The sequence below is a fragment of the Lissotriton vulgaris genome, chromosome 1_1 (assembly GCF_964263255.1).
Source record: "Lissotriton vulgaris chromosome 1_1, aLisVul1.2, whole genome shotgun sequence".
In the NCBI taxonomy this organism is placed as follows: Eukaryota; Metazoa; Chordata; class Amphibia; order Caudata; family Salamandridae; genus Lissotriton; species Lissotriton vulgaris.
The window spans coordinates 1,313,948,249-1,313,973,576 of NC_141685.1; the positions used below are offsets into that span (position 1 = coordinate 1,313,948,249).

At 43.7% G+C, this 25,328-nt stretch overlaps 1 protein-coding gene across 1 annotated transcript in view; it reads left to right on the forward strand.

The window, feature by feature from the left end:
* Nucleotides 1-25,328, forward strand: part of TSFM (Ts translation elongation factor, mitochondrial) — a 47,169-nt gene that overhangs the window by 13,551 nt on the left and 8,290 nt on the right. Inside the window, exons 2-3 of the mRNA XM_086965674.1 lie at nt 11,321-11,473; nt 19,481-19,609. Coding sequence (XP_086821800.1) covers nt 11,321-11,473; nt 19,481-19,609 — 282 coding nt within the window. The remainder of the gene's footprint in view (nt 1-11,320; nt 11,474-19,480; nt 19,610-25,328) is intronic.

The window sequence follows — 25,328 nt, forward strand, 5'->3', positions numbered from 1 at the left end:
TAGAACCTTACACTTTGCATTGAAATATGAATGGCAATGGGCCCTCTGCTAGCCCATGGGAATTTACAACTTGAGTGTCTTTGGAAGACAGTGACCAGTATGTTTTGTTTTCATCATTATGGTGATTTGTATATACGCCAATCCAGTGCTTCTGGTGACTCTTCTGCTGGAGCCCCTTATTTTCCAGCTGCTGCACACTGATAACAGTTATCGTGTAATTTAATGTTGCATAGATACCTTTGATTATTCTGCTATGTAAATCTTTCACCTTCCAGATACTTTCATCAGCGATATTGTGGTTTTCCATGTTTCATTTATGGTTTATATCCCATGATCCTTGTCTGCTGGTAGCGTTCTTATTAGGTCTCGCCTAAGCAGCGCGCATGCGTTACATAGGAGGAGACCTTTAGTAATCGATTGAGTTTTTGGCCCAAAAACGTGCACACGTTGCATTGCTTTCAATGATAACACATGCACGTTTGGTGATTCCCTTCCGGGAGCGAGCTTTGAAACCATCTGTTTGTAATTAACAGATGGCTCCTGCTCGCTCCCGCAAGGGAAACTGGGGCAGGCCCCCTCCTCTCTCCTCTCCGCCCTCTCCCCCTGCTGCCTCCTTCTCGTTCAGCACGAGGCGTGCTCACTGTTTTTCTTGTGAGCAAACAGGGATTAAACAGCCCAGTGGGTGAGCGGGGAGAGAAAGCCTTTCATATGCTAATAAGTTCGTCTAACTGTTAATGGGTTAAAATTAGCACTCCACGACAAACTGGCAAAAGGCACTGTTTACCCTCAACAATGTGAACAGTTAAACATGTCTGGGCAGAAGATGGAAGGTAAAATGGCGTCCGCTCACCCTTCTTGCCCAGCACACCCAGCGCCTAGAAGTCTGTGTGCTCTGTGTTTTAAGAAGCGCAGCATGTGCTGCAGGTGAGGCCTCGCAGGGGTGCTAGTGCTCCTATGCACTAGGGTGTTATCTGCTGGCACAAGCGCCTTAGCGCCTCTGTTAATAAGAGGCACTATAAAAACGCAATAACAATACACAGCACAACTGCAATTTTGCAAACCTTTTTAATAAAATAAAAAGTCAAATATTACTCACGTGACCCTCCTAAAATATTTCAGTAGCTTACAGTGAAATGTTGAGTGACCGCTGTCACACCCTTGGAAGGAGGGCGCCACGCATTTGATAGATGACCTATACAAAAGCTTACATGAGGGGTTCACTTGCGCCCACCATCGTCCTTCTGTACCACAGAGCACATCTGCACCCCGTTACTCCCTGGGACAGACAAAACCCACTCTTGTCGCAAACATCGCCCCCACCCCAGAGTAATCTCTTACCCCCCCACCTCCCCCAGCAGCTCGCCCTGAAGTGAACCTATATCCCCCACCCCCCCCATTTATCACCCCCACGCACCTGGCGTAGCTTCCACTCTCGGGTGACTCAGCGGCGCATCGGACCCTTTCCAGTAATTTTCATCAAATAGATGAAGACGTTCAGTACAATATACTCACCCCCTCCGGCTTATTATTAGCGGGGGAGGGAGGGAGGGCTTCGGGCTTTCTCTGCACATCAATCCTGAGACGAAGGAGCCTGTGCTCGAGAGATGCCACACACGGAGGACCCCCCCTCTCTAGAGCTATGTGAATGCCTCTGGGTAACCGTCCCCACACCTACCCCTATGCTATGAAACTCTTCAAAATTATATTCATAGCACAATTACCCCACTCCATGGGTCTCTAGGAGCTGATGACTGATTTTAACTATCACCCACTGTAGTTCTACTCATTTTTTGCCCATCAGCAGGATGAAAGGTTTGGTAAGGTCAGCATAAGAGGCCCGCATAAGAATATACATAATATAACATATCATAACATGTATTTGTAGGGCACGTTCACCCACAAGGGTATCTTGGCGCTGAGTAACAGATGTTTATTGCCTAGAGCTGTTTATAAACCTACCTCTGGCAAAGGCAGTGTCAGGCCAGAGCTTTGAAACACAGTAGCGGTCAGTCGTGGGAATAGCTGTCGGGCGGTGACGTGGGAAGGGGGAGGGGATGGGTGGGGGGAAGTAACCTATGGATTACGGAGGATTACAGGTAAGTAAACATATAAATAAATAAAACTAATTTTGTTGCGTGCACTGCATCGCATTTGGGGATGTAGTGCGCGCAACAAAAATAGTTTTATTTATTTATATGTTTACTTACCTGTAATCCTCCGTAATACATAGATTACTACCCCCCACCCTGCCCCTCCCCACGTCAATGCCCAGCAGCTACTCACACCACCGACCGCTACTGTTGAAACATTCACAAAAGAAGAAGTTGCTTTATGAAACTCATTTACAAAGCCAGTGGTTATTGTAAAAATATGACACAGATCCAGCTGGCTCTCCTTAACCTACCTAGGTGTGTTCAAGAAACAATTTGGTCCAGAAGCCATCAGTCAGTGGCGGCTCCTCTCCGAAAATGGAGGAGCATCGCCCTACTGAACAAAAGGAAAATGATGATTATTAGCGTTATCATTTTCGTTTTCCTACTGCAGTCAGTGACTTTTGGGGCAGGGCTGGCCTGAGCACGGGGAGAAGAGGTTTAAACTCCCTAAGTGCGCACGATTGCTAGGCCGGCCGCCTTGGGACGGTCAAACAGTCATGCGCATTATGCATCTTCCACACCAGGCTGAATTACACAGCCTGGTGAGGAACATGCAAAGCCTCCCAATCCCCATCTGAGCGCCGTGGATCGGACGTTCAGACCAATCACAACGCTGCATTGCAGCGGTGCGATTGGCTCAGGGGAGCCTGGGAGCCCGGAGGCTTCCTGCTGCTGGCCGGGACTGCAGGAAGAAAGTAGATTACAACGTTCCAGGTAAGTGGGTGTTTTTTTTGTTGTGCCCCGTAAGCAGCCTGGCCGCCGCATTCTGCACCATCTGTAATCTGTTAAGATGTTTCTCATAAATAGTCAGATACAAGCTGTTACAATAGTCCAGATGGGACAGAATGAGGGCTGAGACAACTGTTCTGAAGTTTTCTTCCGTGAGGTAGAGTTTCATTTTCCTCAGGGTTCTCAGGATGAAAAAGCTTGTTGACACTACCCCGCTGACCTGGTCCCCGAATGTAAAGGTGTTATCCATGATCACCCCCAAGTTCTTAACTTTCCCCAAAGGGAGTGGGAGGTGGCCCATGTCACTGGGCCACCATGCTGGAGACCAGAGGTTGGGGTTATTCCCAAAAATAATCACCTCTGTTTTTGCCTGTATTCAACTTCAGGAAAGTTAGTAGACATCCAGCCAGTTATTGCTAACATGCAGTCATGGCAGCTGGGGACCTTTTCTGCTTCTATGCCTCTCTGAAGGGACAGCACAATTTGGGTATCGTCTGCATAAGAGGTTAAAAGTAGCCCAAAAGATCTTATAAGGGCAGCCAGCAGGCTCGCATATATATTGAAAAGTGTCGGATTGAGGGAAGACCACTCTGGCACTCCACAGGGGAGGGAGAATGTAGGTGGTAGAGAACGATTTTTCTGCGATGGTGGCTCACTCAATGACAGAAGCATGATTTTGCAGTAGACTTGGACTGCTGAGAGCATGAGGGCTGTGCTCCTTTGTTTTGTTACGGGGTGATTTGGGAGCAAGTAGAATGCAGGACACCATACAGACACATCTCGCTCCCATTAACGGATTGGTGATATCCCTGTCTCTTTTTGTTGCAAATGTCTGTCTACGCGGGTGTTTTAGCCAAAGGAGATTCCCTTTCCTGCGGAGCACAGGGACAAAGCCTTTGGGTTTGCACCAACCAGAGGGGCGGTGCTAATTGCATGCAGATCCCACCCACAGCACCCAACTGGTCAAATGGAAACATTTATGCACTGTGACACTGTAGACGTATGAATGATTTGATTTCATAAGCCCTAGGTACCTCACTCATGTCTGCTCCAATCTGTACTCTTCTCCGCATCAATTAGGAGATTAAATGTCAAGGTTTGGATTTGAATATCTCAGGTCGGTCTGTCTAGCATTGTACTGGTCCAAAACCTGTAACGCATCACCATGTGCTGTGAGTGAGTTTGTAATGTTCTAACATCGTGGATGGTATAGCATTTTACTTGACTAATTTATGAAAATGATGCCTCAAAACCAGCATTCGAGCTGGTGAAATAGGCTGTCTCTTGTAGATGCAGATCTTTCTGCAGAATGCATGCTGCTAAAATTCTAGACTGCCTGCATAACTGCTCACGTGCTAAGCATGTTCTAGACTCGTCCTAAGCACTACCTCTATTGTACTAGCACCAGGAGCCAGGAATACCTCTGGTACATGCGCTAGAGGATTTTCCTCTTCTTGGGTTTGAAGGAGAAAAGCTTCCCATTAAACCTGCAGCTTTTTTTGTTTGCATGACGATCCATGCACCAACAATATCAAAGTGTTAAGCTTCAGCTATTTTCACTGTAATCGGTACTGGAGTGGGGGGCCGAGCCCACGGGCAAGCACAGATCAAGGAGGATCTCTGCTTGCACATCACCATAAAAGTGCAATTTCTGAGCAGTGATCCGCCCACTAGACACAGTGTAAGTTTTTATGGAGGGTAGGGGCACCCAGGTATGACATTACTCCTTCTCCAATTAAGAACCAAGGCAGTCTTTCTGTCCCCTTTCCACAAGGGGGGCAGCTAGGATGATGCAACCCTTAATCTGCCCACTCCAGGGGTGCAGAAAGTGACACTAGACATCAGGGAAGTTTTTTTTGTAAGATAAAGGATAGGGCCTGTGGAACTGACTAACTCTGCACCACCTGACCCCAGGAACACATGCAGTCTTTCTGTCCCTCTAGTAGGCACGTTGGCTGTTTGGGCTGACTGTTCCTATGAGGCACAGGGTCAGACTGATTTGCATATAGCCATGTCTGAACTGGGGTGGCGGAGTGAACTAAAGAATGATGATGGATTACACCCAGATCAGTTGACTGGGGGAGAGTGCTTGCATTGTTCAACACTCCGTCCATCATCCCCTTTTGTTTTACATTGGGGTGTTAACCACTAATCTGTCCTTTCGGTGCATAAAGCATCACTGGACACCAGGGATTACTTTAAAAAAAATGTTGTATCGGTTGACACTAGCCAATATTAGTATTGGACTGCAACCCTCCATCTGAGGGGCCCACACAATCTTGCTGCCCCCTGAGAGACTAATCCGGGACTTTATTCCCAATCTTCTAACCCAGGAGGCAGAAAGCACCACTGGACACAAGGGATTACATAAAAAAATATTATGGGGTGAGGTGACAACCTGTATTGGTTTTGGGCCAAATTCCTCTATCCCAGGGGGCGTTTTCTGAACCCCTATGAGGCAGAATGGGGAGTGTTCCCAGGTCTGCCCCAAAAAACACCTTTAGGCCCCAGGGATGACATTTTTTTTATTATTCCATATGGTGTTTAGTCTATACATTGGTCCCCATCATTCCCCACCTAACAGGCTTTCAGCAGACTTACCCTCCACCCTCTGCAGATAATTAGGAGTTTACACTTTTACTACTTCAGGGTGGGGGGAAAAAGTCCATTAGAGACCAAGGAATTGTTACTTGTTTGGTGTAGGAGTGGTCCTCCTGGCATGGCCCAGGAGCATAGCACTTTGCAGGCCTGTCCTGACTTTGGGTCATACCTACCATCATCAGTTCACATTCAGCCTTTCTACACCCCTTATGGTGGGAGATGGCAGGGTTGACTGACAAGTATCAAAAATACTTCTTATTGCCTGCCATTAAATCTATTTCCAAGGGCACTGCTTTCAGTAGGTGGCAGGGAACCTTACCAATCCAGTGCATTTCTGGCAACTAGAGCCCCCTTGGCCATGAGGGTGAGATGATTTCCCTGCCTCCTTACATGTTTTGATATCCTGATTGCTGCTCAAAAAAACTAAATGCATAAATTAAAACACATTTTTTTTACTCAGATTCCTACGCAAATGTCTGTTCTGTGCCTAAAAAGAAAAACAAACCCTCTTTATACAAGGTAAATGTCAGCAGTATTTTGGCCAGGGTTGGCCCTCACACATGTAAGCATATAAATCTTCAGCATGTCTGACAAAAAATATGCTGTAGAAACTAGGATGGTGCTGCTTGTGTGCATTCCGGCCTATTTCCATACCCAGCACGCCCTACAAACCCAAACACAATGCCTAAAAACCCAATTTATTTTGACTTTTACAAAATGGGGAGCTACTTCGTTAAGGCCTGAGTTGTTGACACCCAGCGAAGCCTACCTTAACTAGCCTTTCTGAAATCTCAAGGAATGGTTTTGCTTGCATGGATTCCCTCAACATTTTCGACCCAGAATGCAATGCAGATATCTAAGTATGAGTGAAAAAAAAACCTCAGTTTTCCCAAATTGATTTGAAAGAAGATTCTGAAACCTTCAAAAACCCTAACATCCTGCATTTCCACACTTCACCCGATGAACAGTATTTTCCACTTGTGTGGATTATTGTATTCCATGTGGAGGAATGGACCAAAATCAATGTTTGCACTCGGTCTTTGACATCTGCAGGACCTTCTGGGTAGGAAAACCTGGGATCCTTTCAATACACCACTGGAGATTCACAGGAATGTCTAGATTTCAGAAATACCAGGGTTTGGTAATATTCCCTAGGTATTGGTGGACCGCAGGCCCATATATTCCAGCCATCCACCTTGGTAAATGAGAATAAATTGAGTTTTTTTGGGCATAGTATGTGCCTGACATTCTGGGTAAAACATGTGTGCTTGGATCCATGCAAACCATACTACTCTGGATTACCCTAGGTCTATGGTTTCAGCCCAGTGTCAAATACAGCAGCAATTCATTTTCAAAGAATTAATTGTATTTCAGAGCAAAATTCTTAACAGTGCAACTGTATTTTTTTGTCTTTCTTGTCCTTGGTGATGGACCCAAAAACAAACGTAGAGTATTGATCTTTTATCAGCAGAAGTGTGGGAATGCTCAGTGATGAGACTTTTTTGTCGATCCCCACAGAGTTCAACACTTTCTCTAAAAATGTGAAGATGTTCTGTTATTTTAGCTGATGTTTGAGTTTACTTTCTGGGTTACAAAAAGTAGTGAGATCAGGAAAGCCCCCTAACCCAGGACTCTCCCAAGGGCCTAGTTGTTAGAAATGTCTACGATTGGTAGGGTTCTGTGTGTGCCAGTCAACCATGGGCTCAAATTCTACAACTATTCACATCCCAAAAATCAATGTAATTTCATTATAAAAGTCTTGGGGTCTAATTACGAGTACAGCAGTCCCAAGGTCACTATGGAGGTCTGACCGCCCAATTATGAGGTTGGCGGTCAGACCGCCACAAGCCCGACGCTAGACAGCTGCCTCTGCCAGGATTCTGGATTCCAACAGGGCAGCGATGATCAATGGTGGCAGTGCCATTGCCAGCACTGCCGTACTGATCTCGACCTGCCTTTCGGCCAACATTTTCATGGTGGGGACACCGCCATGAAAAGGCTGACGGAAAGGCCGGGAAGGGGCCCCATGGGGGGGGGGGTTGTCCATGGGTGCACATGTTGTGCCCCCCTCTGCTTGCACTATGGTTCATGTACTTTGTGCTGTGCACAACATGGTGCATGGTACACTGTGCACTGATGTGCAAGTGACGCTGTCGCAATGGCAGCATATGCTTCAGGCTCTTTCAATGAGCCGAAGCATGCTGGCGCCGTGGGACTGCCAACACAACACCGCCAGCCCAGCAGTGTTCTCATAATATGGCGGTCGGGATGCCGTTGGCTTGGCAGCGTTCTCCTGAATGCCGATGCTGCAGCCTGGTGGCAGAGGTCGTAATCAGGGCCTTAATGTTTCCACACTTTGAGCTTGGCCTTTCTTGTCTCGTGCAATGGGCACTACCACTGGAGTTATGCAGTAGGGGAGCAAGAAATTATGCATCAAGAAAAGGCAAATTATGTGGCGTAATGCAGCACATTTGTGATAGTATTACTTCGTTACTTTGTCATTTTTACACATGGTAAAACTGTCTGAGCAAAGATTTCACATCAGTTTTGTCACTTTAACAATCAAATGCAGAAATAAGCAAATGAAAGGTGACTAGTTTACCTTTGCGAAGGGCCCTTCACTTTGCCACTTTTTCAGTAGCTTTCGCCCTTTTGAGCTAGCAACAACCTTTTTTTCCTTAAAATCCGCACATTATTTGGCAGGTGGTAGATCATGAGTCAAATACAGACAATCCATAAGTATGCGGAAAAAAAGTAACAGAATCACATTCCAATGGCTCTGGCAATACGAGTGGGGGTGTACCTCTTTTATTAGTAAAAGTGTGAAACACTGGTTGGTAGAAATTTAGTGCTCCCTGTGAATTACATAACATTCTCTTATAGAAAAGTATTCTCAAAGTATGATATTTGCTAAGGCATTCATTATAAGAAAAAGTAATGGGATCTAGCCAAGCTACATCACCATGCACTTCCCTGGACTTCCATGTGTGCCTAGGTTTCAGAAAAGTATATGTTTGGTAGGTTTCTCTGCATTTACAGCCAATCCCAGGCCCCTAAACCACAACTACATACATTCCAAGAATCAATGTAACTTCAAAGCAGAATACTTGACATTTCCACAGTTCATTTCTGGGCTTTTACAGTTATTGATGATATGCCCAAACACACAATTAGAGTATCATTCTCAGCGGAGGAAGTGTGGGAGTGATGGATGGTAGGATCATTTTGTATTTGAGGATTCCTGTAATTTCCATTAAAGTAATGTGAGGAAGTCTTTGATTTCACCTACAGTTTGACATTCACAGGGCATTTTGGAGCAAAAAAGGTGTTGGAATTAAAACAAGCCGTACAAGCCACTGCATCATGGACTCCTCTGAGTCTCTATTTTTCAGAAATGTCGGTTTATTAGCGTTTTGGTGGCCCTGGGCCGAAATATGACAGGCAACTGTTGCCACAAAAGCCTTTGTTGTCCAAACATAGCTTGTTCTGGTCATTGGTCGCATTTTGGTGCAGTTCCTGTCCTGTGCCAAAGGTCCACCCACTCATTTTGGGAAAACATTTTTCGGGAGAAGTGTGGGATCCCCCATAGATAGGGCATTTGTTCTGTATTGACTATATAATTAGTGGCGTTCACTTTTAGGTTAGTGTGCACAAAAATACACCAAGCATATTTTAGCATTCTGGCTAATCCAGAATTGAGAGTGGAATAAAAAAAAACAGATTCCTATTCTCCCATTCTTGGGTATATTTGAAAAATGCATTACTTTTCCATTTTTATTTATTAGATTTTTTTCTTATGATGTTGGTGGTTGGAGAGTTCACCATGAAATATCACTAAGCGCTAACTTAGTTAATTGCCTCCATGTTGTGGGGTTTTGAACATAGTACAAAAAATATGGGCCAGATGTATCCAGGGCTTTATAGGTGGCAAGCGGGCCAATTCGCAGAATCTGCCCATTTGCGAATGGTAAAAAGGCCTTTTTGGATGTATCAACCCAAAAGGCATTCGCAAAATAGGTAATCACAATTTTTGCAATTACCTAATTTGCGAATGCAGTTACAGAAACACAATATGCGATTCCCTAAATGCAATGCAAGAAGCATTCTCAGAATGCGACTTTGCTTTAAAGAATCGCAAATTATCACCAACTTCAAGTTGGTGGTAATTTTGAAAATCCTTAGAAAAATGCACAAAATTGCATTTTTCTAAGTGACATTTGGTGCGTTCACATGCCCTTAGGGCGTGTGTGCCACATGTGCACACCTACCTTTTTTGGGGGTGCATCACTGGTGCTTTATGGCTCCCTGGCACCCTTGCAATTGCATTCGCAATTTGCGATTACCTATTTGGTAATCGCAAACTGCGAATGCTTTCCCATTCTTTCCTATGGGCCTGCATAGGAATGGATGGGAATGCATTCCTTAATAGCATTGCAATTTGCGATTAGCTATTAAGGAATATGTGGGAATCACTATTTTTTTTTTTTGCGAAACCTGCATACATTACAGTTTGCTGTTCTAAAACAGCGAATCCCTAAAATTAACGATTTTAGAATCACAAAATGCAATGTTGATACATCTGGCCCTGTATATCTCTATTACTGGAAGAGTCAGACAGATGTAAAAGTACATTAACTTCATAGATCGGTCCTCCGTGCAAAAACTCACTTTGTATTTCTTTTTTCTCCTTAAACGTCACGCAAATGACCCCTTTCTAGAGTCAGAAGTTTGTCTAGATTTTGAAATGTAAATGTACAGCTTTCTGGGTTCACTCCTCTTTTCCACACGTACTACAATAGATAGAAACTATTAAAAAAAAGTAAATATTCACTACAAGTATCAAAATTGCAAAAACCGCTGCTGGAAAAAATGATCTTCCACTCTGCCTGTTTTTAAAAGCCAGGAAGAATGCTATCTTAGAGCAGCAACCCTTTTCCTGATGCCTCATTTCAGGAAAGAAAATCATTTTTGCCCATCACTTTTTCCCAGTAGAAGAAAAAAATTCTACATTGTTGTCTGTTTTCAGAGCCCTTCAGCAAACATCCGAAACCCTGTGTAACAATGTAACCCAAAGAGACCACTACGTAGATAATTGCAAAAACAATGAAAAATAATATTTTTACCTCACTCATCCTGTTTTCAAGAGCTGCAAAGATGCTTTCGTAGCACAGCAATGTTGATGTTGCTTTTAGAAAAAAAACACACATTTCTGCTCAGCACTTTTTCCCTGTTTTGTTTGAATCGCTCTTCACAAACCAAAGGTACATTTATGATATCCAATGTGTGTGTAGGATATGTTGACTTGGATATCTTTTGTGGAAAAGAAAGTTATGAATCCTGAATTAAGAACTGGCCCAATTGTTAAAATAAAAACGGCTTTACCATGCAGAGGGAAAAGGCTTAATAGCGAAATGGAATGTGGTTTTCACTATAGGCTCTCCTGTTTTGGTTTCAGTAGGACTGTTTGTTTCACTCTTGTCCAGACTACGGTATACTATTTTTGAACCCATAATTCAAGTGAAACTTGAAATGATTTGCTTTTAATACTCCAGGGTGACTTCCTATTGATCTAAATATTCAATACTTTACTTAGAACGGTGAATTCGTATGCCATGTTATGGCTTGGCATGGGGTAGTGCAGTACTATCAATGGTTACAAACTTGGCCAGAACACTTGCATATGAGTGGGTGAAATGGGGTGCTGCACACTTGGAATGCTCCATTTCTCAAGGTGGGATCTTTTAGAACTCCCCTGAGTGTACTAATTGTAACTTTTAGTCTTCTGCTTCATTTTTGATGGAAACTTCATTGTGTGCTTTTTGTTTGCCTCTTAACAGATTGTTCGATGGCAGTCAGCTGCTTTGTTTCACATGGGCATCAGACTTCTGGTAGCAGATAAAGACCTCCTGGTGAAACTGAGAAAAAGAACCGGCTACTCTTTTGTGAACTGTAAAAAAGCACTAGACAAGTTCAGCAATGATTCTAAGCAGGTGGGTACTGTACACGTGTAGAAGTGAATAACATGTAATACTAAGTTTAACCACTTCGATGCTGATGACGAGCTCAGCTCGTCATCAGCCACGGTGGTCGTGTCCTGATGACGAGCTGAGCTCGTCATGAATATATGGCATCCAGAATTTTACAGCACAGGGGAAAAATAACCACAGCAGCCAAGGTGATAAAAGTAATTTTGAAATTGGAACAAAATGCCTACAAGTAGTTCACATTTTTTTCAATTGACTGTGTACTGTTTTTCGTTATATCTTGTGCCCACAGTTAAATAAAACATCCAACATAACATTAGGAGAAAGAAAAAGCTAGTTTTGGAGGGTAAATTGTGCACGTCTGTGTACAATCTTCTAAATTTAGGCTATTTTCAGAAGATTAGGGCCCTGAACAATGGGCTAATATATCTATTTTGGTATTTTTTTTAGCACAGATTTAACAGTAAGGATAGCAGAGCACTTCACATACAGCAAAAATAGGTACCTTAGGAAGAGATAACCCAGTGACCTATAATAACTTAACAATGTAACATCTAGTTGATCCATAATGGAAGTTGGTGGAGAAAGTGGATGGAACTGTTTTTCATAGATAGGGCATGGGCACCTCGGAGGGTTTCTAAGATACAAGGTCATCAATTGGGCATAGCAGAGGCAACATGAGAGGCATAATTTTGATCTTGTAACTGAAGCTTGAAAATAGTCCTTTTTTTCTTCTGAATGATACACATTTTGGGTTGAGTCTAATGTCTAAAGAAACCCGGTTCCACAGTCTGGTGGCTAAGCAAGAGAAGCACTGGTTTGAGGTATTACATTTCTTTATTTTTGGAATTTTAAATAGGAAGCAAGATTTATTTATTCCTTGTCATTCTTTCACCTCCTGTCGTTTGCCTTTTGGGTTTGGAAAGTGGATGGAACTGTTTTTCATAGATGGGGTATGCGAACATCAGAGGGTTTCTAAGATACACAGTCATTAACTGGGCATAGCAGAGGCAACATGAGAGGCATCATTTTAATCTTGTAGATGAAGCTTGAAAATAGTCCTCTTTTTTTCTTCTGAATGATATAAATTTTGGGTTGAGTCAAATGGCTAAAGAAATCCGGTTCCACAGTCTGGTGGCTAAGAAAGAGAATTACTGGCTTGAGGTGTTGCTTTACTTTATTTTTGGAATTTTAAATAGGAAGCAAGATTTATTTACCCCTTGTCATACTTTCCCTTCATGTAGTTTGTCTTTTGGGTTTTGTGGAATATTACAGTGGATAGCTTTATGGGGTTGTCAGCCATTTTAAAGTTGTGTCCCTCTGACATTAGCCAGTGGAGGTTCTAGCCAAGGGGTGATTAGATGTTTTCACCTTGGAGACCATGCATCCTTCAGCATGAAGGGTGGCTGTTAATGTGGGTTTGTATACTAGATTCTTTATATTTTCAGCATATCTTCTTTTTTCTCAACCTTGCTATTTACACCTTGGGCACTATGGCCTGTTAACTTAATCAGTCACTTTGGACCTCCATCCAGCTTTTTGCACACTGTAGAATTTAAAATGATCTACATGCAGGGATGAACACTTTTGCCCACCTGTCTACACATTTCCCAGGTTGGCGTGGACTACGATTGTAAGATCTTGCCTCCAAATGGTGGGACGTCCTTGTCACTGATTTGTTGTCCGTGCATCCCAGAGACCTAATGGACTGACAACAGATTTAGGGAAGTTGGGATGATGTAGCGAGGAGGTTGTTGACAAAAAAACTTAAAACTCGAATGTTGACCTAATCTGGGCTCTATAGAAAATATTACTTTAAGTTAATTTCTCCTTGAATAATTTTAATTATGCAAGTTAAGTCCTGCGTTCCAAATCATGAAAGTTTGGTTACCTGCTGCTGTACATTATACCATTTATTTTTGGGTTTATATGCTCTGGCAGTGAATTTCATTTTTTTGTTTGGGTTGCCTAAATGGTAAAATTAGATTATGCCTATTTAGTGATAGGTTATGAGCTGCAGAGGATAATTTGCGGAAGCTCCTTACCCTTAGATCTAGTTCTTCACATTATTTGCATTTCCAACAAGGAGTCCGTATTTCAGAAAGCCTAGTATAGGAAAGAGGGTCCCAGGCTGTCGTGCAGATTACTGGTGCTTAATGAGAAAAAGAATGGCAATGAAAAGTGAAGCCGGAAAACTGCTGCACCAGTGTTCTTTACTAACAGTGAGATACTACAAGCCCTTTGAAAGTGCTTAGATTCTGTCACTTCTGTTAGGCTGTCCCATGTCAGCCATCCACATTTGAGCTAGTCAGGCAGCGTTACAGGCATGACCATTACTGAGTGTACACAAAGCTTGCACAGCACTCTGGTAAAGTTTGGCTGTAGGGACTTTCTTATCCAGAAAGAGCAGCAGTTTTCCTTTAAACTTGTTTTGTAGGACATGATGGATAAGGCCCTTGTACAGGGCTATGCTGAATCGAAAATATAACGAAGCTGTCCTATATTTTCATAAGATGAACTGTTGTAAAGTTCTTAGCTTAACTAAAGGTGGCCTCGCAAAGTATTGCATATCCTATGAATTAGTTTGAGGAAGAAAAAGGTTTGATTAATGTGCTTGTAAATCTACAGGAGTGAGAATTTTTTAAATAATGCATTAAATCGAATTGAATTATTGTCTATATGCACCCTTCTTTTTTTCTCGCTCTCCCTCTTTTTCTTCTCTCTTTTGGCCTAGTGGTGCGATTATAAATTAAACTTTGGCATTCTGTGTTAACTAGGAGAATGACTCTCTTCTCTTCAAACCAACAGTGTCCAAAGTATTTTCCAGAAGGGCTAGAATCATGCTAGAGTTCAAGAATCACTTTTGCAAATCTCATGCTGTGCATCTAGTCCGCCACCTAGTGGTTGGGTCTGGAATCGTACTTGGTCCTTCTTTTTTTTTTTTTTTTTTTACTGTGGGCATGGTCAACCACCATTTGGTGGGAAGTACATCCCTTGTGCACCGTCATATGGTGCCCTGGAAGGTCCTGTGCCTGGTTACCTGAGGCACTCAGAATAATCTTGGGAAAACCAGAGGAAAGGCAGTAGCTTACCGCAGCAAAACACGGAAGAACATGGTGCCATAAAAAGGATTAAAAAAAACAGAGAAGAGGACCCCACCGGTGAGCGCCACATGGCCGGAGTATAGGTGGTAGCCAAGGCTCATGGAAAATACCCCCTTTAAAATCTGCCATCACAGGTTTCTGCAGAGGGATCCACACAAGGTATGCAATCTGCGCCTACTGAAGGACCATATAGCCGAAGATTGGGAAGCCTGTGCTGAATTTGAACCAAAGACACTCAAGACAAGTTTCCGACGCCATGGCTAGCCCCCACAAGGCACAGGAATTTCTGAAAAATCTTGGCCTTTCCAACAAGGATGAATATACCATTGAGGAGGCCGAACCAGCACAGGAAGAAGAGTCTGACGTCGAGTACCTCCGGCGATCAGATGGAAGCGGCAAGACACACTTCAAGAGATGAACATAAGGTATCAAAGGGGCCAAAAGGCTTAGACACTAAGTCCTCTAATTCTAAATCCTCAAAAGCAGCCTCTGAATAGGAACACCTGCCGACGGAAGGGCAGCACAAGCATAAGGAACCACAGGGTCCCTATCAAAGGATACCGATGGGGGGGGGGGGGCGATGGGGGGTGGGGGGGGGCAAACCTTGGGGCAAATGCTTGATGCAAGCTGGCATTTGAGAGGGAACGAAGAAAGACACCTCCCACATTCAGTGCCAAACAATGAACGCTCAAAGTCTAATGCCAAAAATGAAAACTTAATGCCGAAATGGCAGCCCTCCTTTAGAGGAAAAAAGAGTTTTGACCACTTCATGAACGATTTTCGTATCCCGGCACGCCATTGGGAAACGAGAGATGGAGGTTTAGCAGGCGGGCATTGAGGTGCCCTCAAACCCAGAACCGTATGAGGAAGAGCAGGAGGATTTTTTTTTCTGTTTGAGGAAAATGAATCAGCCATGTTTGAGGAACCTGGCCAGTTTGAGGGTATGCAGCACAATCTCAACGCAGTGTCCCCCGAGTAGGACGTCAATAACTATCTGTCAAGGCCTTAACTACTGGAAAACATGTCCTTGTATAACAGACTCCTCAAAAGGGCGGCAGACTCATATGGTGTCCAATAGGAGGAGGAAAACAAATACTCTTGCTGGCTACTGGAAACTCTCATACCCTCTCAGGAGGCTAATCTTTACTTACCCATACTTCCCAGCATCCAGGATCAGGAGAAGGAAGCATTTAGGGATCTAGTCAAGGCAAGGGCATAATTACCTCATGTGAAGAAAAATTTCAAACATTCCTCACAGGGACCCCAATATATAAAGGGGAACCTCCCTGTGGACTTTCATTGTGGCGACTGCAAGAAAGAGGAGTAACACTCCCACATCGATGGGGCCTACACTTGAAAAAGAGAGTAAGAGGCTGTCTCAGGTGGGAAGAAAGATGTAGTGAGAGGCGTCCACACAATGGAGGATAGTCACCTCCAGTGCCCTCCTCAACCGCTGTTTTCACCAGCAGTGGGACGGGATTGAGGGGTTGATTAAACATCTCCCAGAGGAGTTCCAAAAGAGAGCTAAGGCCGCTGTCCAAGAGAGAAGGAATACTGCCAATTCATGCCTTAAGTCAGCTCTGGGTGTGGCTGAAATAGCCAGCAGGCAGATGTTCACAGGCGCCACACTCCGGAGGTATGCCTAGCTGAGGGTCTTGGACTTCAAACCAGAGGTGCAGACATCAATCATCAATATACCTTTCATGAGCGAGGCTCTCTTCAGACAGGCAGTGGACGAAGCAGTGCAAAAACCAAAGAAGATAATGCTACTGTAAAGGCAATGGGGGCACTGCAGGTCAGAGGATCCTTATGAAGGGGAGGGATGTTTGCCCGGAGACCAACAGGCAGGGTGAGTTTCTCACCAGCAAGCACCACCAGCAACACAGAGCTTCAACCAGCCGGCAATCTACCAGCAATGGCAACACCCGGCAAGACAGACCTTTTGAGGAGGTTGACTAGCAAGCAAGTGAATCCCTTGCCCCACAGCCCCACCAAAGAACATAAGTGGGGGCAGAATAGGAGGATTCCTCCAGGAGTGGAGGACAGTTACTTCAGACAATTGCATCTTAAACACCATAAGACACTGATACTGCATAGAACTCGCCAGTCCACCGCCACATGTACCTCTAAAGACAAGAACCTTAGGGGAACAAGAACTTGCATAGTTGAGAGAGGAGGTCATGAAGGAAGACGATGGCGTCTACTCTGCATACTTCATAGTACCGAAGCAAGATTTGACAGACTGATCCTAGACCTCCGATACCTTAACAAGTTCATACAGACTCACCATTTCAAAATAATAATGCCACAAGAAGTAACTCTACTCCTACGGAAGGATTACTTGGCCACCTTGGACCTAGAACGCCTACTACACATACCAATGAACCAAAGGCACAAGAAGTACCTCCGATTTTCCCTGGACAAGGTACACTACCATTTCAGAGTGCTACCCTTTGGAATAAAATCCGCACCACAGGTGTTTAAGAAGTTCTTTGCAGCAGAAATTGGTAATCTCTGAGGGAAACGGACAATCAAGGAGCGCCAGAGATCTAGTGCTGAAACCACAGATTTTCCTCAGAAAGAAAAACTTACAACCGAGTTCTCAGGTGCTGCACCGAGAATATGGCACTCGCTACCTCCAGACATCAGATGACTGACTACCCAACCACACAAGATTCAAGAAAGAAACTAAGATCTTCTTGATGAGTAAATTCCTGCCGTAAGCATTACAGAGCAACCACACATGGCTCGCCCAAATACTCTCGCCCAAGATCACAAGCACTTTTTATCAAGAGCTAATGGTCATTTGTCCTTATAGGGTTTTGCTTCTCTTGAGAACATGGTTCCTATAGTCTTACAGCCTACGAGCATACTATAGCAGTTATCGAAAAATGTAGCTGTGGCAACTTTGAACTGGACTAGAATTTTTTTTAATGTCATACAGAACTCTGTACTGGAAAAGTTACCATGCCCTAAACTGTGAATCGCTCTGATACCCTACGGGGTCAAGTTCGCGCTATACAAAACACTGAATGAATAAATAAAATAAATAAATAAATACTTGGATGATTGGCAGGTAAAGGCAAACCCGAAATGAAAACGCCACCAAGACATGCAGACAGTCATCACCACGCTTCACCCTAAACCACGAGAAATCAACACAACACCCGGAGCAGGTAAGGGTATTCCTGAGGGCTAGCCTGGATTCAAGAACAGCATGTGCATGCCCTGTCTCTAAGAGGTTGATAGCAATAGCAGTGCAAACTCACCTCTACCAGAAGCGCCAGTCTGTGACAGTAAGGACTGTCAAGAACTCTATAGTACATGCATCCCCATCATACCGCCTGTGAGATTACATATGCGACCCTTACAGGTGTAAATCTGCAACGTATGGAGACGAGGAGCTGGGAGGATCTAGTTGTCACAGCAAGGGTGCAAAAGCCAATAGAATGTTGGAACCCGGCAAATTTGATGATAGTTAGCACTGTGACCATAACAACATATGCAGCTCACTAGGGCTGCGGAGCACATACAGACAATCTGAATGCGTTTCCATAGTGTGTTCTTATTGTCTGTAATCAGCAGCCTTTTTTAAATATGAAAAATGAAATCCTAAACATGTGAGCAGCATGTAAAAGTTGCTGGTTTGAGTGCAGCATAAATCACTGCAGGACACACCGTAGAGCAATCCGGTACACTCCGAAGGAGGCGTGACTCTCAAGGCATGTCTGGTGGATTCATGATCTGTAAGAAATGTATGCATGGAAACCACTATAAACATAAGTTCGGCGAGGCGCGCGACCGCCATAAAAGTTGAGCAAAAAAAGTTAAAGCGCAGCATAGTGCTGGGAGAATGTGGGTCAAATGGTTATTTAGCTGCCCTTGTCCACCGTAAACGTGCGCTTCATGGTGGAGGGAAGGCATTGAAGCCAAGACAGGTACCCAGAGTGGCCATAAAAAGTGTGCATTGTAAAACAAAGATGCGGGCCACCATGATTTAATATTAAAAAAAAAACAATGATTTGGAGAGCTGCACGGTCGTCCCGCTAATGGTGCGTGTGGCTCATTTTAAACGTGAAAACGGACATAGCATGATTATAATACAAAAAAACTTGTTGCCATTGCTAAAGCTGTCATCTCACCAGTGGTCTTTAGAATAATTAAGCAAAGAGTTCTCCCGAAGGGCTAATGCATGAAAAACAGTAAGGAACCAGTCCTGATGGGAGTTTACAACAGAAGACGGGGAGATACTAAGGAGGGACTAAAAAGCCTATATTAACAAATCAAAAGCAAACATTTACAAAGGACAGTCACAGCAGCCAATTGAAATAATGAATGGAGCTTCAAGCCCATACCTGAATACAGCCTGCCTTGCAGAGCAGCGCATGCGCTGCCCAGGCTTGACCTAAAAAAGAATCTGAAGGTAGAGACCATGCACAGTAACTTCCAGGGCGCCGGCTGACATCGCACCTGGGGATGGACTTACCCCCACATGGTAATCGACAATGCCCACACTAGAAAAGAAGAAAGTAGAACAAGGACCCCGGAAGAATTCTTGTCCCAACCACTAGATTGCTGAATAGATGCACAGCATGTGAATCCAGAAATCTCTTCAGGCTGCAAACTTACTCCTAGTGGTAAGTAGCCACTTTGTTAATATGTTAACTTCCATGGAAAGTCATTGTATGCAGAATTGTCTTGAGGGTATTATGAAAAGATGTCATGATTCTTGACTCCCTCCACTAGAACACACGCTGAGCATTTCTGCTTTAAACACTTATTTATTCTGAACAAGGCTTGCCATTCTAGAGATGAGAAGTTAATTAGGTCTTTGCCAGGGTAAGTTTGGTGTTGGTCTAGTAGTTCTTTTCAACTGTGCAATTAATCTTTTTCACGTTGTATTTGCAAGGCAGAAGCATGGCTCCATGAGCAGGCCCAAAAGGAAGGCTGGAGCAAAGCCTCAAAGCTCCAGGGACGCAAGACCAAAGAAGGGCTTATTGGAGTTCTGCAAGACGGGCACTGCGCAGTAATGGTGGAGGTGAGGGCTGATTTTTTTCAAGCATGCAAATCATTGCATTACACAATAATGGGGAAACAACGTTTCATAAAGCTTTGTCTGTTTGCTAGTGTGACGTACATGTGAAAAAAGCTGTATGTAGTGCATGTAAAATTCAAAATAACATGGATACCGCACAGAACCTATGCTATATATATTCTATATAACAGCAAACAGCAACTCCGGTATGAGGATAATGCCAGGCTAGCTCAAGGACGGTCCAGGTTGAGGCCACCGGTAGCCCTACATTTATGTTCCACAACGCCTTCGTTATTTCAAAAACATACCCAGACAACAGGATTGCTGGTGCAAAAAAGTGAATTTAATGGCAGGAAACCAGGCGTTTCACCTATCGGCTTGCTCACGTTTCAACGCCATGATGCTACATGCATATTTTATACACAGTGAACTCTCACCCACAAGTGTAGTAAAAGGACCAACGAAACTGGCAGCCATTTTGTAATATTTACACATCCTATACATTCAATGAAGGTGTTAAGTTTCTATCGCATTATAACCGTCAAATTTCATTATTACAGTCATAAATACAAGCTAAATGAATCGTTCAAAAAATATAGCATTCAGCACTTTTCGCTTGTTATTCCAAAATATATACAAAGCGAATATTTTGATCAAAGATTATCTTTCACATGATTCATATCATTTTAAAGTGTTTTTGGTGCAAATGAAACCTCAGCTTGTTGGATAGACATGAATATCGCCGCATTGTGCATACTTCCATTACACACAAAACAGGTGATGGACCGAATGTGGATCAATGTCACACATTCAACCCAGTCAAAAGATCTGGGCCCAAATCCATCGTTTTTTTGCACTCCACACCACCCTGGGTTAGACAATGGCGATATGCAAATCAGCTCTGACCCTGTGCCCCATGGGAACAGTCCAGTCCGAACTACAAAATCCATGTCCTTCCCAGAACGGAATCAAGCATCTGAGGACCGGACCGGCTTCGAGGTAACACCTCTCATCAGCCCGGCTAGCTTGACTCCAGTGGTGTGGAGTGCCTGGGACCCACGTCTGAGCATTCCCAGCACGCTTATGGCGGCAATTGCAAACAAAACAGGTGATGGACCGAATGTGGATCAATGTCACACATTCAACCCAGTCAAAACATCTGGGCCCAAATCCATCGTTTTTTTGCACTCCACACCACCCTGGGTTAGACAATGGCGATATGCAAATCAGCTCGGATGCTTGATTCCGTTCTGGGAAGGACATGGCTTTTGTAGTTCGGACTGGACTGTTCCCATGGGGCACAGGGTCAGAGCTGATTTGCATATCGCCATTGTCTAACCCAGGGTGGTGTGGAGTGCAAAAAAACGATGGATTTGGGCCCAGATCTTTTGACTGGGTTGAATGTGTGACATTGATCCACATTCGGTCCATCACCTGTTTTGTTTGCAATTGCCGCCATAAGTGTGCTTGGGATGCTCAGACGTGGGTCCCAGGCACTCCACACCACTGGAGTCAAGCTAGCCGGGCTGATGAGAGGTGTTACCTCGAAACCGGTCCGGTCCTCGGATGCTTGATTCCGTTCTGGGAAGGACATGGCTTTTGTAGTTCGGACTGGACTGTTCCCATGGGGCACAGGGTCAGAGCTGATTTGCATATCGCCATTGTCTAACCTAGGGTGGTGTGGAGTGCAAAAAAAACGATGGATTTGGGCCCAGATCTTTTGACTGGGTTGAATGTGTGACATTGATCCACATTCGGTCCATCACCTGTTTTGTTTGCAATTGCCGCCATAAGTGTGCTGGGGATGCTCAGACGTGGGTCCCAGGCACTCCACACCACTGGAGTCAAGCTAGCCGGGCTGATGAGAGGTGTTACCTCGAGTCCGGTCCTCGGATGCTTGATTCCGTTCTGGGAAGGACATGGCTTTTGTAGTTCGGACTGGACTGTTCCCATGGGGCACAGGGTCAGAGCTGATTTGCATATCGCCATTGTCTAACCCAGGGTGGTGTGGAGTGCAAAAAAACGATGGATTTGGGACCAGATCTTTTGACTGGGTTGAATGTGTGACATTGATCCACATTCGGTCCATCACCTGTTTTGTTTGCAATTGCCGCCATAAGTGTGCTGGGGATGCTCAGACGTGGGTCCCAGGTACTCCACACCACTGGAGTCAAGCTAGCCGGGCTGATGATAGGTGTTACCTCGAAACCGGTCCGGTCCTCGGATGCTTGATTCCGTTCTGGGAAGGACATGGCTTTTGTAGTTCGGACTGGACTGTTCCCATGGGGCACAGGGTCAGAGCTGATTTGCATATCGCCATTGTCTAACCCAGGGTGGTGTGGAGTGCAAAAAAACGATGGATTTGGGCCCAGATCTTTTGACTGGGTTGAATGTGTGACATTGATCCACATTCGGTCCATCACCTGTTTTGTTTGTACTTTCATTACACAGCGTCTGCACATTGTGTTAACAACCTACTTAATAAAGTTTTCTTATTCAATAAAGTTCTTCAATGACGCATATCAGCAGTTGTTGAGGCTTTTCAACAAATAACAAATTAAAAATAGACACAGCCTATAATCGTACCACAGTTAAGCCCAAGTGGGCAAGTTTAGCAAACTATATTTCTATGATTATTAAGCAGATATTGAACGCTTCTATTGTATATAATTTCATCCACCGCAGAACTATGTAATTTCATATCCCATTAGTGCCATGTTCGATGAACCACCCTTTACATACTTAAAAGTTAAAAATATATTAACAATTAAAATAATTCTTGGACCGCAGATTCTCAATTACTTAAAATTTTTCAAATTTCATTCTATTAGATGCACAGCTAATACCTCGCTAAAGTTCAACCCGTTCGGAGTCATACAATCAAAGTCTTTGATATAGCTAGACTCTAGCTTGCGCAGGGCTAGTTCTCTGTTCCCTCTCCTTGTGCCCAACTCTACCATGTCTAGAACTACCATCCTCAAAAGGCTTTCATTTTGAAAATGACATTCAACAAAATGGCGTGCTACCGGATATTGTGAATTATTGTTTTTGATGGCATGCACATGTTCCATCATTCTTTTTTTAGCATGATGTATTGTGCTACCCACATACCATTTATAACATGGGCATATTAGTACGTAAACACAGTACATGGTGTTACAACTCAAAATTTTTTGTATTTCAAACTTGTTGTCAGAGTTTGGAATTTCTAGAAAGTCACAGTCCATGCTCTTTCTACAAGCTTTACAGTCTCTAAAACATTTAAAGCCTGCTTTGTCCTTGTTTTTAGTCTTATTGGTGACATGATTTCGACTAAGATCATCTCTCAAAGATTTACACTTTCTAAAAGTGATTTGAGGATTGGTACTGATATGTTTTTTAAGATGTTCATCAGTAGTTAAAACATGCCAGTGTTTCTTAAAAATCCTCTTAATCTCATTTGCTTGTCCTGAGAAAATGGTTACAAATCTAATGGTGAAACGCGTTGTTTCCTGCCATTAAATTCACTTTTTTGCACCAGCAATCCAGTTGTGTCTGGGTACGTTTTTCAGATAACGGAGGTGTTGTGGGATATATATATATATATATATATATATATATATATATATATATATATATATATATTACCTACTGGCGATAGCCAGTAGGTATATATAGTTAGGATTTTTTCCCTATGGGATTTCTCAAAATTCTATGTCTAATAACTTTGGCGTTTGTGGACGGAATTGGCTGAAATTTTCAGGAAAATGGCACATTTTGTTTCTGAGCAGCTCCTGGAAATTTGGGGGGGGTTCGTCAAGGGGGGGCCGAGAAAAAAGGGGGGTCCCAAAACGCGTTTTTCCCATGTTAATTTCCATAGGGCGGTTGGACTCACTTTTAGCCCGAACGGCTGAATGGATTTCCACGAAACTTGGCAAAATTGTAGGGACTGTTAGCCCGATGTGCCTTTGCTAGGTCTCAATATATGTGCTTCAGTGAATTTTGAGAAATTAACGTTTAAAACAAGATATATATCTGTAACAGCGCTCCGGGCTGCGCTCCGGTCCGCTTACTTTTCGCGTATCGGAACTTTGCGAAGCGAAGTTGATTGGCTCTCCGGTGTCTGTCAACATTCTAAACAGTCCAGCGCGGCCGCCATCTTGTCTCTCGGTAGGATCGAGAAACAAGAGGAGGCCAAAACAAAGGGGGAAATGAAGGAAAGGGGGCAAGGTAGACCCCTTCTGATCCCCTAGGATTGATGAGGGGATATTATAGAGTCACCCTGGGCCCAAAAAAAAACAAAAAAAAACGATTTTTTCGCCGTAAAAACGCGTCTTGGTACGCGAACCGGGCAGCTAACCGGGAAGCTAACTGGCAGTGTAACGGGAGTCTGACGAGTAGCTGATTGGCTGTCAACATTGTAAACAGTCCGAAGCGGCCGCCATCTTGTCTCTCGGTAAGATCGAGAGACAAGAGGAGGTCAAAACAAAGGGGGAAATGAAGGAAAGGGGCGAGGTAGACCCCTTCTGACCCCCTAGGATTGATGAGGGGATATTATAGAGCCACGCTGGGCCCAAAAAAAAAAAAAAAAAAAAATCAGTTTTTTTTGCCGTAGAGACGCGTCTTGGTACGCGAACCGGGCAGCTAACCGGGCAGCTAACCGGCAGTGTAACGGGAGTCTGAGGAGAAGCTGATTGGCTGTTATCATTGTAAACAGTCTGGAGCGGCCGCCATCTTGTCTCTCTGTGGGATCGAGAGACAAGAGGTGGATGGGTGTAAATGAATGAAAGGGGTAAGGCAAACCCCTCCTGAACCCCTAGGATTGATGAGGGGGCTATTAAAGTTCCCTGGGGGGTGAAAAAAAAAATTGCGATTTTTCGCGGTAAAGGTGCTTCCTGGTACGTTAACCGGGCAGCTAACCGGCAGCGTAACGGGAGTCCGACATATTGTGTTTTTTGAACGTTTATGATATGTCCACGTGTGGATTTTGTCTAATTAAGGTTAAAAAATTATATATATATCTTTAAGCGTGTTCTGGCGCGCTTACGTTTTGGGTTTGGTTTGCGCTGCAGAGACGATACGTCACGGTTATGCGATGCATCATGAGGCGTCTCACGGGCTACGTGATACGTCACTTAATAAAGAATATATTTTACAGCTATAGATATTAGCTTTTAAAAAACCAATGAAATTCACAGAAAAAACCATAGGTTATAGACCATATATAGTTAGGAATTTGCATTTACAAAACCTTGAAAATTCACTGAAAAAACCATAGGTTATAGACCATATATAGTTAGGGATTAGCATTTAAAAAAACGTATTTTACTCGCACAAAACCATTGAAATTCCATATATAGTTAGATGCACTAACTATATATCGCGGACCCGCAATCCACTGCTAATGATGTCACATATTACATCATTCATGACATGGTCAGTGACATCACTGATGACATCACTGATGACATCTCAAATGACATCACTGATGACATCACTGATGACATCTCAAATGACATCACTGATGACATCACTGACATCTCATTTGACATTACTGATTACATCACTGATGATATCATTTATGTGATAATACATCTTCAGACTCTAATATAACCTTAGATACACTTAGTGTAAACAGGCACTCACAGACTGTCACACATCCATGGAGTTACCCACACAACTAGTCAGTCATGCAAAGAATCAATCCCACCTCCATTTCCTCAACTATACAGTTATACACACC